The 18,046-nt window shown below is 40.1% G+C and overlaps 1 protein-coding gene across 1 annotated transcript; it reads right to left on the bottom strand.

Annotated features, from left to right (window-relative positions):
- Positions 1-4,478: 4,478 nt before the first annotated feature.
- Ropn1 (rhophilin associated tail protein 1) lies at positions 4,479-16,684 on the bottom strand. Its single transcript, XM_076868803.1, has 5 exons — positions 16,569-16,684; positions 13,083-13,200; positions 11,583-11,744; positions 5,463-5,638; positions 4,479-4,545 (listed from the first exon to the last, which is right to left on the bottom strand). Exons 1-5 carry the CDS (start codon positions 16,682-16,684, stop codon positions 4,479-4,481), a joined length of 639 nt encoding a protein of 212 aa, XP_076724918.1.
- Between the last annotated feature and the right edge of the window lie 1,362 nt (positions 16,685-18,046).

Below are 18,046 nucleotides of genomic sequence, written 5' to 3'. Positions count from 1 at the left end.
GACCTGGATGCCATATGAAGGCGTTGTAAGCAATGGGAAACTGGGTAGGAATGAGGAGGAAAGATGAACAGATTTGAGGAGGTGTAGGAGCTCAAATGGGTAGAATTTGGTATTAGAATTTGGAAGTAAGGCAAAGGGTAGGCATTCATTGAGGAGGGAAGCTTATAGAAACATTTTCCCCAAACATTTTATTATGGGAAAATGCAAACTAGGAAGTCATTTGGGGGCATGCTGAATTAGGGAGTGCCTTGGAAGCATCCAACAGAAGACTGAGTCAGCTACTGGGTATTTAAGTTTGGAGCCTGGCGAGGGAGTGTAGGGTACAAAACACACTTCTGTTATCTGTGGTAACCAATGCTGTAGGCTTCCAAGTTTGCCCTCAGATTATTTCCTCAAGAAAGCTTTTCCTTCTACCTCTGTCTTGCTTTGGCAAACTAATTCATGTGCCCCTAGACTATAATAGAATAACACCATTTCCACAATTACAGTTATGACTATTTGTTTGATGTCTGTCTTCCCAAGAATAATTTAATCTTGTGACAGCAAGGACTTTACCTTGTTCAGTGCAGGATCCCCAGTGCCTTGCACAACACCTTGCACATCGTAGAACTGTTTAAATCGTTTGTTAAGTAAATGAACCAACCATTGTTCGGACTGTTTTCTTGCATTGGGGCTAACAGCTACCTCAAATTCAGGTTGTCCAGGGCTAGTCCTGTGAACCTGATCTAGAAGATTAATCACTGTTATCTTGGGTGTTTAACTCCACTTGTCTATCAGGTAGGTCACTCAGCACTTTGGACCAATGACTTTTGCAATGGGCTCATCTCCAAAGTGGGAAAGTCTCTGTTCATGTTTGACGAGGTTCTGATTTAGAGAAGACAACTCAAGTTTCAAGTACATGAAAATCTAAATTTATTGCCAGAATATAAGTTTCAAAAAGAGGCTGTGGATAATGTCACATGTTGGAGGCCTGACTCAGTTCTGCTCAAAAAGATCTGACTATTCTCTTGCCTCTTTTTAAACCATTTGGTACTTTCTGGAGCTATTTCCAAACCAAAGGTTTTGGACCTTTTGAAATCATATACAAGTTTATAAGTTTTGTGATTTTTTTCCCTCAGAAAAATGCTAATGTGTACATTTCTGAAGCACATTTTTATGGAATATTATCAGAGGTGTTCAGGAACTGTTCCAAGCATTTTAGATTAAGATTCCTCTTCTAATTCAAAACTGGCCACCCACACTGGAGTGTCCAGCTCCTTCTGTTGCACAGCCCTGGTGATCCTGGAAGTTGTTGGCTAAATAGAGATGATAGGTCTCTGCTTAAACAGCATCAAGGAGAGGGGAGCAAGGAGCATAGTGAAAATGGAATTGAGCCATGATCTTTGCATTTTTCCACTGAAGCTTTAAATGTATCTTCAGTCTTCACTTTAATCAAAATAGCTTAACTTAGGAAAGAACCCACTTCTTTTTCTTTATAAAATCCTGATTTTATTGCTTCCTGAATGTTTTTCTTTTTAAAGGAGAACTACACACCATCTGTTCCAAGGATCTCAGTTTGACAGCTTAACTGGGGTCATGCTAGGATTCAGTTATTGCCAGGCAAAATAGGAAGGCCAGTGGGATGGTCTGACAAGGGTCTGTTGACAGCAAGTATCAATCTCATAAGGAAGAAACCATTTGGTACAGTGTGCCAGGTTTGTGTTAAGTGTGAAATTTAATACAGCACATGTCAGTCACTTGTTGCCCTGCAGTCCCCATGGACTTGTGCCTGACTCAAGAAGTTTCAAAAAGAGGCTGTGGATAATGTAATAATAATGATTAAAATGTTAAAACTTTTATTAAAACATCTATACAGCATACAGCAGCTGCTAATGGCTGTTTATTGTGAACACCTATGACTTCATGCCTGAGAGCCATTTTCTGGAGCAAAAGGATCAGGCTCAGGGGAATAAAAAAATGCAGAAAGTTAATGCCCCTAGAAGCAGCCCTTAGTCAATGATGGATGAAGAGTGTTCCTATTCCTCAAATTGGGATGACTCTGAGATGTCTTGTGTGCTGTATCCCAGAGTTCCCTACAGTATTGGAATCCAGGGGTAATAGCTGGACAACACACCCTTTGTGACTTTCTTCCTATCTTTTAACCTTGTTCTTCCTCATCCCTCTTCACTGCTCTTGGTATTGCCTCCAAAATAAACCATTTGCACTTGAATCCCTGTACCAGGACATTTTATGGAGTAAATCCCATACCTAGACTGGCATTAAGCATACATACAAGGCAATGAAGTTTTACCCAGATGAACCTGGATTCAAATTCTTTCTTACCAGTGACACTTAGCAAATTAATTCTCTAAGTTTGTTTCTTCATCCATAAAACGGGGGTAATGGCCCTGACTTCATAAGGTTTGATTGTCAAAAAAGTTTTGAGATGGTATGTAAAGCATTGCATACAGTGGCTCAATAAATACTGGCTGTTATTAATATAACATTTATCATATTGTTAAAATGGTAAACCCCAGTGGAGGACAAAGCTTTTTTGTAGTCTTGGAATGACTGCTGAAGCAGGTTGGTTTGGTGGATGTGCTGTGGAGGCTGTTTCTGGCAAGCACCTATGAATGAGCAACATCAATAGCTTAGAAGAAATGTTGCCACAGTGAGGAAAATGGTATATATCAAGTGTTGGCTTAGAGAAGCCATTGGCAGTGCAGCAGTCATTTTGCCGATTGAGCTTAGTTGCATCTGATGGCTGCAGAGCTATCGATAAATTCATACCTATGTCCAATACACATTTGATGGATGGAATTTCATTAGCCTTACTCTTGAGGGAATATGCTCAGGGCTACACAGATTTTCTGATTTCAATCTGCTTTTCAAAATGGACAAAGGACCTTTTTGCTTCTGTTATGATTATTAACTTAATATGATTATTTTAGAAACTTCCAGATTAGAGATACCCCACCTTTGCTCCCATCCCTTCCAACTTCTGGACAAGACTGTGTTTTAATGCCTTGGTCACAGTGAAAGAGAAACTGAGACACACCAAAAAACTGAAGGAGATTAATGGATTTTAGTCATCCTCTAATACCAGTGAATTATAGTGCCAGATTTCACCTGCAAAACGTCCCCCTTTCAAACAGCCCTAGGTCCCAGAGTGTGTAGAAATCATGGGCCACATTGGCTAGAAAGTCAGGTAGCAGACAGGATTTCTTATTGCCTACCTTTTGCAGGTGCCGCCCAATGACTCAGGGGGAAGAATTTGTTTCAGCCCCTTTGTTTCATTCTAGGTAGAAATCAAGGCCCATATAACTTCCCATCACATTCTCCTTTCATCGTAGACACTCACTAATTTCTCTCCAGTTTATATACATATATATGCCTACAAGCTAATGTAATTTTTGAGCAATAACTTTAAAAAATATTTTTAACTGTAGATGGACACAATATCTTTATTTTACTTATTATTTTATTTACTTATTTTTATGCACTGCTGAGGATTGAACTTCAGTGCTTCCCATGTGCTAAAGCCCCAGCCCTGAGTAACAGCTTTTAAAAGGAAATAGTATTACAAGTAGAAAGGACCTACCCAGACCTTGGTATGCCTGGTGTTAAGAACAATAATCACAGTTCATCTCCTCTACTTCCTTCAAGAAAGAAGACCCTTTAAGATCTAGTCAGGAGGTCTTGTACTCATGCAGGGGATTTCTCCTAGAAGGTCCCATTACATGTGTAATGTTCCAGAAAAATCAGCTGACACTGATACTTTAATACTGACAACTGGAACATTCTTGTAGTATGTCTCAGGGCCACTTACATTAAAATGATTTATGTTCATGTCTTAGTGTTAGGTCGTGAGCTCCTTGAGGGCAGAAATCAGATATGATTTATTTGTACATACCCAGCAGAGATCCCGGCTAGGGTTGCCAGGTTTAGCAAAACCAACCAACCACTAAAAAAATTATCATTTATTAGAAATTCAAATTCAACTGGGAATCCTGTATTTATCTGAAAACCTATCCCTGGCACATGGCTAGCCTCAATAAACAATGATGAATAAGTGAATGAGTGAATGACTAGCACAGGACCAGTAAATGTTGCAATAAACTGGTAAAAATGATTGACCATGTAAAAGATTATCATCTAAATTCCATCTATCAATCACAAAACATCAGAACCATGTCTGGTTAGCATTCTACCTTTCAAAATCTAAGCCTGGCTTTGACTAGAAATGTGCTTTCTATCCGTACATCATCAGCCATTTTTATTTAGTGCCCATGTGGGAAGAATACTAATCTGATATCATGTCTTGTTCTGACAGTTTTACATCTTCAGTCCACACAATTCTGATTTCATACGTTTGCCTAATTGTTTATTTGTGTGTACCAGTTGCACAAGAAAATTGACTTTGGATGGTGTATGGGGTTTAGCCATTGCGAAGTACAATCATCTCTGTATCTTCCTTTAAAATTGCCAAAACTGTGTTTTTATTCCAGCCGAACCCTGGGATTTTGGGTAAAGTCATTCACCTTGATTAAACCATCAGGACCAATTCTGTTTGGAAAAATAGATATCTGTGGTTAGTTTGTTTAACAAATAATCTTTAAAAAGATAACCTAAAAACAACTCTCTCATCCAATAGTTCTGCTTCTGCTCTGGGTCCATCACCCCTTTTTCTCTTAACTCTTAACTGCCCCTTCTCTTCTTCCTCCTCCTCCTCCTCTGGTCAAGCCTGAGCAGCAGCATCAGAGGCACCTGAAGGGATTGCTAAGACACATATTCCTGGGTCGCATCCCTAGAGTTTATGATTCCGGAGGCCCAGGGTACAGCCTGGAATTCTGCATGTCTAAAATGTTCCCAGGTGCTACTGCCTCTGCTGCTGGTTTCAAGCTCTCCAAGAATCATTGTCCCTATACCATTCTTTTCTTTCCCCTTTCTTGTTTCTTTCAGATATATATTTCACATTTCTCACAATATTTCTATGTTCTCCAATAGGTTTTCAGATAAATAGAGCATTATACTGTTTGGGGAACATCATCAGATGCTCCTTGACCTCTGATGGAGTTACATTCTGATAAACCCATAAGTTGAAAATATCACAAGTTGAGAATGCATTTCAATACACCTGACCTACTGAACGTTATAACCCAGCAGCACAGTACACTGTGGAATATCAGTTGCTTCCCTTCAGGATCACAAGCTGAATGGGAGATGGGGCTAGCTGCTGCCACCACGTGCATCATGAGGGAGCATTGAACCATATATTGCCAGCCAAGGAAAAGATCAAAATTTAAAAATTGAAGTTTAGTTTCTACTGAATGGGTGATGCTTTCTTACCATCATAAAATTTTAAAATATCATATGTCAAGCCATGGTAAGCCAGGGACCATCTGTAGGGACCACTATAACTTGGCCTATTAGATTTTTAGTTTTTTTTCCCCCAGTATTCTTACTGGGAAAAGTTTACTTACACTTCCTGTTCAATGTAGTTTAGCATTCTGCTGACATGGGATGCAGAGATTTCTCCATCCACTTCAGCAATATATGTGTAGAGAAACTGGAAGGTGCTGAAAGGGATCCGTGGAGGTCCACCATCATGGTCACTGGACAAAACTTCACACACTATCTTAAGAGTTTTGGCAATGGTCTATAAGATACATGAAGAAAGTTACTCTTCTAGGCTAGAGTTCTGAGATCAGTTTAGGTACAAGAGAGAAAACAAAAATATTGCTCTTATATAAAATGAAGTTGACTATGATTTAAGATTCTAGAAAGTTTAGCATTTTTATCCTCAAATAGCACTTAATTCATTCTAAAAACATTGATTATTGAAGGGGTATCTTTTTCTTTCCTTTCTTTGTTAGAGGGCTATTCTCAAGAAATTAAATTTACAAGCTGCTAGAAACTTATAAGTTATTTGTGACTTTAATCAGCCAATTCCTTATTAAAGATGGGGGTCATTGATTTCACAGGCTATAAAATTAGAATTAGTTCTTATTATTTCTTTCATGTCTTATTTCTAAAGGGTTGAGGTAATTTTTCCAGCCTGTTATAGTCTAATGAATTATTTGAGGAATGTCAAAGTAGGGGAGAAAAATGTAAAGGGCAATATTCTTTGGAAGACAGGAGTTCCAAATGCTAGGAAAATAGGACTGAGCATCAAGATAAAACCATTCTTCTAAACATGCAGATACATCTAAGCAGAATCATCTATATTGCATAATACTAACCCTGGTGTTGCTGGGGGGAAATGAGCAGATGATGTGCCAGTTTTAATAGAAGGTTTGCTACCAAAGCAATCACACCTTACAATGAAACTTGAACATTAAAGAATCATGTTCAGAACTGATCCTACATCTTTAAATAAATGTAGCCTTTGCATAAATTTCACAAGTAAGAGAGTTGTGAAGTGATGGGGCAAAGGAAAGGAGTGATTCAAAGAAAAGACTGTTGAGCTCTGAATTAGCAGAGATAGGTCAGCATATATATCTTGGTGGTTTACAGAAAGAGATGGTGCACAGATGCCTTACACAATTTCCAGGGAGCAGTGAAAAATCAGCCCTGCGTAGTGAACTAGGGATGAACAAATAGCCACTGTCTCTCCCATGTGCATGGCCAGTGGAGAATTGCTCTTCCTTGCAGTTGATACCCATGGTTCTACTCCTACCCTCTGCCTGAACATAACAAATGTCTAGATGGCACTTCTTTTGCTTTGGTGTGTATTACCCAGGGTGTAAGTCTGTATGTCATACAGTATGCAAAGATGTGGAAGAAAAGCCCATCCTCCTGGAGTGACAGTTTTCCTTGAAGGCAGTGAATTCAAATTTTATTTGCATTAACTAATTATTAATTTTAATTGAGTCAATATTTAAATTTCATTTCTTTCCATTTAACAAGCATTGTTATTTTATGAAATAGAATCTTCACCGTGCAATGATTTAAAAATAAAAATGATGCCAAAGAAATTTGGGGTTTGCAACAGCTGTGGCTCTGGAGGTGAAGCACAGAATGAGGCATCATTCCAGGGATTTCCACCTAAGAGAGGGGAGAGGAGGGTGGACATACATGAGGTTATCAGTGAGGATGGGACCCCATGACTGTGAGATGAGGTTAGCATGACAATGGTTTGGGGTACATTTGCAAGTATCAATGTATGTAAATTAAACTGAACTTTTTCTTTTTTCTTTTTCTTTCTTTTTTTGTGGTACTGGGGATGGAACTCCTGTGCTCAACCACTGACCTACATCCTCAGTCCTTTTTATTTTTTAATTTTTATTTTAAGACAAAGTCTTACTAAGTTGCTGAGAGTCTCACTAAACTGCAGAGTCTGGCCTCAAACTTGCAATCTTCTTGCCTCAGCCTCCTGAGTCGCTGGGATTATAGGATGTGTCACCACACCCCAGTCCTGAACTACATAATTTTTATTCACAGCTCATTCTTTTGACTTCTCTCTGCACCCCTATTTCTTTTTTCTGTCATCCTCTTCGTTGGGGTGCTGTTATGGGCTGAATTGTATCCTTCCCACTCACATGTTAAAACCATAAGCCTCAGAACCTGAGAATGTAATTATATTCCAACAAAGAACTTTTAAAAAAAGAAGTTAAAATGAAGTCCTTGGGATGGTCCCCAATTAAATATGATTGGTGTGTTTAAAAGAAGAGGGAATTAGGACACAGAGTAAGACTCTAGACATGTGGAGTCAGAGGAACACAGGGTGATGATAGTTTTTTTATAGCTATAAATATCTTTTAAAATGTGTTCTTACTAGTTGTACATGACAGTAGAATGTATTTTGACATTTTACACATATAGGGAGTATAACTTCCCATTCTTCTAGTTGTGCATGATGTGGAATTACATTGTTGATGATGGTTTTTTATAAGGCAAAGAAAGGGCCCTTGGAAGGAACCAACCCTGCTGATTCCTTGATTTTAAAACTTTTGGCTGCCAGAACTGTGAGACAATAAATTTTTGTTGTCTATACCACCCAGTCTGTGGTACTTTGTTATAGCAGCCCTTGAATACAGTGGGTGTATCATTTATTGGTTATTAAAACAAAAAACCCTCAAATTCTAAAGCTCTCATAGATTTTTAAATATTTTAAAAGATTTAATAAATGGATAAAAAAACTCTTTGGACTATAGCCTCTTTTTTTTTTTTTTTTTTTCTTTTATGTTGCTGGGGATTGAACCCAGGGCCTTGTGCATGCAAGGCAAGCACTCTATCAACTGAGCTATATCCCCAGCCCCAGACTATAGCCTTTTGATAAATTCAAACAAATCTAAAGTAAGCAGACATCTCCATTCTCATTCACAAGACTTCTCTGTGGGATAGGAATCCATTTCAGAGAGATGGCCTTAACATTTTACAAGCCTCATTTTCAAACACAGAGGCAAAAGGCCCAGAAAGGAATAGTTTGCTAACAATCGAGAAGTCATTCCTCCAAGTGAACATGATCTTCTACTCTATATGATCTATATAATCAGTCTTAGTGGAGCAGGAGGTGGCATACGCCAGCCTGGAGGAAGGAGTGAAAGGGAAGAGGGACACTGGTCTGCATGCTGAAGCTTTTGGAACCATGTGTGTTAGGTCCGGAGAGCTCCAACTGGAGTTAGTATTGTTATTACCCAGTGGAGTGAAAGTTCCTGCAATGGTCTCTTCCACAAGGAGCAAACTGCTTCTCTAGATGGCACAGAGATCAAAACTAGCCTGCAAAGGAAGGAGGAATTCCTGGCTTGTCTCTAAGGACAGCTATGTGGATTATCTAGATACAAGGCCTCCACTGGCTGGTGACATTCTGTCTTAGTCTGGGCTGCTATAACACAATATCTTAGACTAATTTATAAACAGCAGAAATTTATTGCTCACAGTTCTAGAGGCTGGGAAGTCCAAGATCAAGAGGCCAGTAGATTCAGGGGTTGGAGAGGACCCATTCCTCATGATGGTGACTCCTCACTGTGTCTTCACATGGAAGAAGGAGCAAACAGACCCCCCTCAAGCTTCTTTATAAGGCTCTAATCCCTTCCCAAAGGCTCCACAACCCCAAATACCCACACTTGGAGAGTTAGATTTCAACATATGAGTTTGGGGGGGCGGGGGATACAAAGTTTCAGACCATAGCACTGACCTAGTCCACATTTAAATTTCCAGAAATGGTCCACCATGATGCAAATGGTATAATAGTACTGATTCTTGAATTCACAGGACACTCTTTATTTACAGACTAGAACTCTAGGCCAACTTCCCCACTAGGTGCTTCTTTTATAGGTATGGTGAGTAGCAAAGTCAGATATCTCAGGATCCCTCAGAATTGGAATGGTTCACTCTTATCCAGAGGTAGGCATGAGAGTGCCTTGGTGGGAACAGAGAAGGTGGAATAGAATCTCAGAATGCTAGAGGTAAGAGAACTTCATAAAACTTTCAATCCAACCTCCTTATTTTAAAAGGGAAGTGGAAAAATATGATCACTTCATTGTTCCTCCACCCCAATTTGGGAGGCAGGTCTATCAGAGGAAAACTAGTAGCCACCTAGCAACCTAAGCACAGGAAGGGTCAGAGTGTGACTTTCCAAAGTTGCTCCTGGCTACTGTGAAGTATGAAGACAAGAGGATAACTTGGACACCTCATAAGATGGTGAGAAACATAGACTGCCAAAGCCAGGGAGCAGATGAAGACAACCTGGAAGAGATTTCAGAGGTTCCCAGCAGGAGTGACAACTGAGATGAGCCTGGGGCTGGGGTGCGGGGAGCATCATCAGACTTTGCCTAATCAGAGAGACACCAAAAACTTAAGCTGTAAGCAGTTTGTGATCAGAGGAAGGCAGGAAAGTACTAGGAGGCATGGGAACCCCTTTACTAGGCTGCTCTGAGGTCCTAAACCACCCCAGAGAGAATGGTGAGGCGAAACCTGAGAGACACAGTTACCTGTAGGCAGTTTCAATTATTGCATCAGACTAAACTCCTGGATTGAATGGAATCTACTTATCTTCCTCTTCTACCCTTTTCAGGTGGGATAAATCAAGGTCATCAGAATTAACTTTAGATAAGATAAAAAACTATACCCCACCAGAAAACAAAAACAAAACCAGAAACAAACAAACAAACAAAAACCCCACACATACATCTCTGAATATGATATGAATAAACTTGTAGGCCTGTGAGAATTTTATGTGTGATTTTAATTTTCTCTTTTGTAATTTCTTCCAATACTTGAGGTTTGGTGTCTTTTTTTTTTTGTTGTTTTTTTGGTTGGGGTGGGTGGTAGGGAAGGCACTGGGGATTGAACCCAAGCATGCTTTACCACTGAGCTATATCTCCAGTCCTTTTTATTTATTATTTTGAAACAGGGAGAGTGTTGTTAAGTTGCTGAGGCTGTCCTTGAACTTACAATTCTGCTGCCTCAGCTTCTTGGATCCCTGGGGTTTATAACAGGCATGTGCTAAAGCATCCAGCTCTTGAGCCGCCCCCCTACCCCAACACACACACAAAAGTGATATCAGTTGTGATTGACAGCTCATTTGCCCCTGCTACCTTTTCCTCTCTTCTTTGGAGGATAGTAATGTATTTGTTATATAAGGACAATAAAGAAAAAAATCAACCCTTAAGGCTCTCCTTCTCTTCTATCTAAAGAAATGATTATGATAAAGGTCACAGGGGAAACCCAAAAGTTGAACTACAGTATTTCTGCTAAATTTGCTCAGAAACAGAATGTCAAATATGTGTTCCAAGCATATTGGAGAAGAAAGAACAAGATCGTGTTTAGATGTGCTGAATAATTCAAACTACCTTTTCATACCAGTTGGTTTGGGTTGAAGTGATAATTCCCTCATTATTGCTTAAATTTGTATGTATCATTTCAGGGATAGTTTTAAAAAATGAATAATTTTGATTCTTTTTTTATTTAAGTTATCATAACAATTATTAACAAGGGTGAGTTCACATATAAGATACCTAAGCTTTAAGTATATTAAAAACTGTTTTTAGCATCTTTTGCTTCAAAACAGGAAAATAGCTTTTCTAGTTGCTAAACAAGTCAAATTTGGAAAAGGCATGAATTTGTATGAACATCCTGTATGCACAGTGATGTCATAACTGTAGTTCTAGAAATAGCCTCATCTCTCTTTGCTTGCTTTCTTATCTCTGATCATTGCATCCAATTATGTTTATCTAATAGTCATTTTCTATAATGCTACACGCCTTTTTAAAAGTCACTATTGGTATATCTTGAAGGTGTCTGGAATCTACAAGTGAGCAAGTCTTATTCTATAGCTGGCTCTTGGTTATCTCCAGGAATTATAAATGAAAGGTGTGGAGTGGGGTGAAAATAAATCTGAGGGCAATCATAAAATTTCACAAATAATTTGAACTGTCCCTAGAACCTGATGATAATTCTCTTCTCTCTCTTCTCCCATCTCCTGCTTCCAGCTGATGCATACAGAAATGCATTTCTTAATTCAGAGAGGAGGAGAAGACAAAAAGAAGCAGGCTCGTCATTAGCCCTGGAGGGGTAATAATGTGTAGATGGATTTTCCTTCCAAGTCTGGAGGAAGATTTTCCCTTAAGGAACTCAAGGGGGGTGGGGGGCTAACTTACAACTCCAAGAGAGCTGCAGGAAAGGGCTAAGAACTTCAGCCACTCGATCTCCTCCGTGAAGCGACCCACGTTCATCACACTATTAAACAGATCTGTTGGCAGATTCAACACCTTCCACATCTGAGCCAGTTCATCTGCATGGATGATCAGCCTGCCACCAACCTGCAGGGCAAGGGACAGACACAACATAAAGAATGAAGGGAAAGGTAGGAGATACCCTGATTGGCAGGTCAGTCCCCAAGTTCTGCCAGCATATGTAAAGGGGTGGGGTTGAGGGTAGGTATTAATTAGGGAGGTCAGAGGACCCTCTATGGCAGTTCTCCTTACAAGGCCTACTGAAGAGCATGCTTAGATATCATTTTATTTTAATTTTTATTATCGGTTGTTCAAAACTTTTTTAAAAATTTTTATTATTGGTTGAGATATCATTTAATATGCATATATTTTGTAACTTCAGATGTCAGAATTATATTAGAGATAGATATTTATTTTGTATTTTAATGTCTTCTGATGCTTTTTTGATTTGTTTTATTCCTAGGTTGTCCCTACATGACAGATAGGACAGACTGAAGACAAACCCAAGGCGCAAGAACTCGTTGAGACCACTAACAAGTGGTAAAATGAGAACAAGACATAGGGTCTCTTGCTTCCAAGTCTCCACTGAATTCTTTGCACTGGATCTCATTTACCTCCCATTTCCCCAGGAATGATGTGGGGAACATGGCTGATGTGTAAGGGTTGAGACTGGATGCCTAATGTTGTTTGATCTCACTCTAGAGCTCCGTCAGGCTCAATGCACAAGGAACTTGGAAGTTAAAAGGACAGGAGTGAATGACTGACTGTTGGCCAACATTGTGATGAGGGCACAGCTGCCCCAGTGCAGCCCCAACCCCTTTCCTAGCCCTCTGATTCTAATAAAACACTAAATCTCTGGAACTGAGGTCATTGGCTAAGTCAGTCCTGAATTGCCTCAGATCTCTCTGTCCAAGATCTTAGGGCAAGGAATGGTGATGCTAATCCATATTTTTTTGAGAATTGGCCAAACTACAAACTTTCTCAAGCCAATTTCTCCTCATTCATTTATCAGGCAACTTCTAGGATGACAGGGCTGGGGAGAATGTCAGGGTATTCCCTAAAAACTAGGCTATGTTTGCACTGGGGAACTACAATAAGCTCCTCCCCAAAGTGGGATGGCCGCATGTCATTGTCTTGTTGATCCATCTGGGAGACACTTTTAAGCAACTGCAGACCCATATTTTTCAGGAGAGAAGGGATTAGCACTGCACTGAGTCCCTGGACATTGTGTCAGCTTAAGGGGATCTGTGATGGCCCCATGACAAGCTAGCCCTTGGCCTATTCAACTTACCCAAGGGGACATTTACCTTCAGGGCAAGGTTTAGTGAACTTTAGGGTCCTGCTAAGTGGACAGCTGACTGGCAGAGGAACAGATGGCCTCTGTTTGTACCCAGGAGCGGCAACCTTTCCCTGCATGCCTCTTACCCGAGAATGCAGGATCTTTAACAGCTCAGGGGTGAGCTCCGCCCAGTTGGACAAAGCAACTCGCTCAGACCGCTCTCTCACTGGAGGGATCTCTCCACGGGACATAGATCCAAAATAACTGCAAGACAAAAATTAGCAGGGATAGGAAGGGCAGCAGAATAGAATAGACATTATGATTGATGTAGGTATATTCCATGTATATATTATATGTCAAAATACATTCTGCTGTCATGTATGACTAAAAAAATAATTTAAAAAGATAAAAAAAAATTTAGCAGGGTGGAGAGTGTCCCATACTTCAGCAGCCTCCAAGTTGCTTGAGGAATTTCCTCTTCCTCTCCCCCGACCCATTTTTAAGGGAAGGGGGTAGAGGAAAGAACATTTTGAAAGCATTTAGACACTGTGCTTAGTTCATTTGCATATGAGAAAAGACTAGACTGATTGTGTTACTTTAAGAAATGGAGCATGCTTAGGGTATAAAAGTTTGTTTCTAAGGATGAGGAATATTCAAACCAACTAAAGTGTGTTGTGCAATTATATTGGGGCATATTCAGTCAAGTTTTGTTTTGTTTTTCCCCAAGTCATCCCTTCTAGTGTTTCATACACAGAGGGTCATATATCCTAGGATATATATGTATAGGATATATACATGTGTACATCTGTGTTGTATCAGGCAATGGGTGGGGAAGAGAATTTGGAAGAGAACAAAAGTGATTTGCCTGAGAAAGGGGAGGGACTAGAGTAGCTCCTGGGGTAAGTAAGGAAGGGTTTCTGGCTGGGGAGAGGCCTGAGGCTTCACCAAGGAAGACAGAGAAGACTGGCAGGGCACTAAGGGAGGCTCAGGAGAGAAGACAAGCCAAAGAAAGTTTCAAGCTTAATATGATTCGCATGAAGCAAAACGCTTCTCTTTGTTTCCTCAACAATTTCAGTAAAACTATGCCTGGTCACCACTGCTTTGTGAATGAAATGGACTTTGGGGGACAATGTGGAAAATAGACTAAGTTCTATTTCAGTATTGGCATGGATGGAAAGAGGCTGTCTGCAGCAGGGAATGGGTATGAGCAGGTGACATGGTGGTTGATGCTATATGGCAGAATGTGTTCTCCATCAAAAGTCTTGTTACTGTCTATGCCTGAATCAATAACTTCTGGCCTTTATTTTCTCCAGAGAGCATGAAAAGAACAGAGTAGAAATTTTATAGCAGCTCATTTTAGGGTGAAACCATTCAATAGAGTTAACCATTGCCTGTCTCTTAAGACACAGAGCATTCAAAGCTAAAACCACATGGCCTAAAACAGCACCCTCCAGGTTCTCTCTTGGAGGATGTCAACAGGAAGGGTAGAAGAAATGCTTCAAGGGCACTTCTAACAATGTGCATGAGAACTCTCTACAGACAGGTCAGTATTGCGATGGGTATGGGTGCAGCATGACAACTGAAGTTGGGTATAACCTCAGGCTCTGTAACCAGACTTGGGTGATATAAACCGAGGGCAATGACACCATGGCACCTCATTGTACAGAAGTTACTACCCAGGTGGAGAGTAACATTCATTATTCTCAGCATTCTTCAAACATCTTTAGACTTTTTGGTGGAGCTGAGTAGATAGAGAACATGGAAATGAAGCCATAGTCATGGATTTAGTCCTCTGGGTTATTAAGCTTCATTTGAAAGTAAACAATTCTACCGTCATAAACAGTAAATTTGTATTGTCACACATGCCTACTACAGGAGAAATAATTGTATGTTCTGCTGAAATGCCTGGTAGGTAGTTTCCTCATTGACAGCAAATATGTAGGAAAATTCTTGCTTGCAATGAATTAAATACATATCTTGGAAATATTGTGTGGAGTTTTATCCTTTAAAAGGCTACAAGTTTGTAATCACATGAAACAATCTGATAAGGGCTTTTCATGTCTAAATAGGATGAAGAGTGCTCTTAGGTCATGCTCTTTTTCATTGTAGTTAAAGTACAAGCTGATTTTTCACAGATGTCTAAAAAATTTATAGCATATCATATAGTACAGGTGCTACCAGTCTACAATAGGGGAATGTTTTCTTCCATAAATGTCAGAGGCAATATTAAGAAATGTCATTTTTCTAACAATACTAGAGTAGCAAAAGAACAATAAAATGGAGTGTTAAACTATTGTATAGTATAAAACAGAGTCTCTGACTATGCTGAAAAAAAAAATCAGTCTTCTGATGCTAAAGTCCAATCTTAGAGGTAATAGATCAAATTTAGAATGGAAAACTAAACAGGATTCATTACTAGGTGAAGCAACTCTATGTCTCTTTTTATGGCACAACTAGCTCACTCTCCCCTCCATTTCTAAAAGCTTCCTCCTAGTCCAGTCAAAGAGTGCAGAACACTGGCTCAGAAACTCTGTAAGTCCCTCTTGGAAGACATTTTATACCATCTGAAAGGTGTTCACAGCTCTCCCTCCCCTTCTGCTCAGAACACCTACTCACCCCTCAGGCTGAGAACATTCTTCCTTCCCCCAACCACAGGGCTCCTCCGCAGCCTCCCTTCATCCCCCTTTCCCACTGAATTACTATTAAGGAAGTAATCATCATAGTAAAAATAGTCAGATCCAGGAGGTTTGGTTAGTTTCCAACTCCTGCCCCAAGCCCTGGTTACCCAGTTTCCAACAGGAGTGTTTGTCTAAGAAGCAATTTCATAGCTGAGAGGGTTTCTGCATAAAGCTGCTTCAGCGCAAGCCAGCAGCTATTGTGCAAGCTCCATTGACTGAGCAGGCTCTGGGGGCTCTTGGAAAAGGGGCACCTGTGCACACCGCTCACAACCAAGCCTGACCTCATCACTCTCATCTGTTGCCTTCTCCAAAATGCCTCGTGACTGTGTGGACATCTTTATGCTGAGAGAACAGATTCATTCAAAGAAATCTTAAAGAAAATAGTAATTTCCCCAAAGGTAAGATACAAAGTATCTCTAGTCTGGCTCAAGTCGTAGAGAAATGTGTCTCATTACAGGAAGGACCCAGTTTGGAAAGATCCACCCGCTCCACTCCGCGGGCCAGCTCCTGCCTCCCCCAGGTGCCCTGCCATCTAGCGGCGAGATAGGAGAACGAGGTCCAGGTTTCATCCAGGCTAATCGGCCTGGGAAATTCCGTGCTTCCCTTTTCACTGGGACAGAGGGACGGGATGCAGGCAGGGGCGGCGTGTGCTGGTGTGATGTAGAAGTCTAACTCTTGCTGTTCACACTAGGACACTTGACCTATAGCCTTGGCGTCCAGCTGCTCAGTCTAGCTCTCTTAGGGGAGGGTATCTCTCCCCATTCGATGTATTTATATGTGGATTTTAAAACATCAAAAGCAACAAGAAAACTGAAAATCTGGCATAATTTGCCAGAGATTATGCTAATCAGTCCGGACTCTCTGGCTGCAGCCATGACAACCTCAATTTTTCATGACCCTTTCTCCTCCTTTCTCTCTCCCCGAGGAGACTGGAGGTGAGAAAGGAACACGTACTCGGCAGCCCATTGGATGAGATCCTGGGGCTGGGTCCGGATGGCGGCTTTGGTAAACTGCTTCAGCAATTCCGGCAGCTCGGGCGGGATGCATATTTGCTTATCAGTCTGAGGCATTGATTGCTTGACCTATGCACAGGAGAGAAAATAAAATGGGAATCTTTGAATCATAAGATGACAGCAATCCTGAACTAGAGGTCACCCAGCCTCTGTTTGTCAGTCTCAGTATTGGGGATTCTGCTACCCCACAACACAGATGCATTCTAGAAAGTGGTTTACTAATCCTTGATTTTTGATGTAAATAATTATGTCCGTCATATAAAACATCACACTTTAAAAAGTGGACATCAACAGAAGTAAACATAATATTCCCTAATAACGTCACCCCCAAATATTGGATATCTTCTTCCCAATTTTGTTTCAATCTAACTGTATATGTGTTTGTATAAATGAAAACTGGGGTTGCACAAACCCTATTTATTCAACAGCATGTTATGAGCATCTTTCCAAGTTGCTTCAATTCTTACTAGCCAGATAAAAGTTGTAGCAAAATTTACACTCTGAATCCTCTGATTTGACATTAGGCCTTTCTAAATAAAAATAATTATTAAACAGCTATTGGACTATCTAATTGTTTTTGTTTTTAGTTGCAGATGGACACAATATCTTTATTTTATATATTCATTTTTATGTAGTTCTGAGGATTGAACCCAGAGCCTCACAAGTGCTAGGCGAGTACCCTTACCACTGAGCCAACCCTAGCCTTCTTATCTAATCTTAAGAAACAAACATTTTCACATGAAAAGTTCAAATTGAAACAAAGACAAATTGAAACAAAAAAATTTAAAGTTTATAGATGGTATATAATCCTATGCACATATGAATATAATATTATGATTCCATTTTTAATACAGAAAGGGACAAGCTAAAAATACAAAAGCTCTACCCACCACCCTTACACCTAGATTGCCAGACAAATCTCAGTAAACATACTTTTCCAATTGTCTTGCTGAATTTGCCATAGAATGAGAGAAATCTTCAAGCACCAAATAAAGTGAAGCAGAATGTAGAATAGTGACTTACTGAAGAAATGAGGGCTCACCTGAGGGCAAATGTAGAGAGCAAAAATTTGAAACTTTGAGATGCAGGGAGGAGAGAGACCAGGCCTGGCTCACAAAGAGCAAATGACTGAACTACAGCATTTTCCTTCTGGTCTAAGTTTGAGACCTTCAATGTGGAAAGGAAGGCTGGAAACATTAGCCTACAGGTAGGGGTAATCAATGAAGAACTGTCTCCTATGCTGCTTCCTGTTGGGGGAAAATAGCCTCCAAGAGTTTGTAGCTACTGATTAGATCTAGGTTTAGATTTATACCAGCCAGCAGCCTAGTTGGGAAATCCCTAGATGAGAAATTAAAGCAGTCTGAGGTTGATGGTATTTTATTCCCTTTTACTTAATGTTCTTTTATTTGGAAGTAGAGG

This window comes from Callospermophilus lateralis, chromosome 10, assembly GCF_048772815.1.
Source record: "Callospermophilus lateralis isolate mCalLat2 chromosome 10, mCalLat2.hap1, whole genome shotgun sequence".
Taxonomy (NCBI): Eukaryota; Metazoa; Chordata; class Mammalia; order Rodentia; family Sciuridae; genus Callospermophilus; species Callospermophilus lateralis.
This window is presented reverse-complemented; position numbering and strand designations above follow the sequence as displayed.

Bases quoted from the DNA above. Each gene is read 5' to 3' on its own strand.
- Ropn1 (XM_076868803.1), bottom strand. From the start codon at position 16,684: ATGCCTCAGACTGATAAGCAAATATGCATCCCGCCCGAGCTGCCGGAA. The intron at 13,201-16,568 runs GTACGTGTTCCT...TTTGTCTTGCAG, and splicing joins CTCATCCAATGGGCTGCCGA to TTATTTTGGATCTATGTCCC. The intron at 5,639-11,582 runs GTAAGTTAGCCC...TGTATCTTATAG, and splicing joins CCTGCAGCTCTCTTGGAGTT to ACCATTGCCAAAACTCTTAA.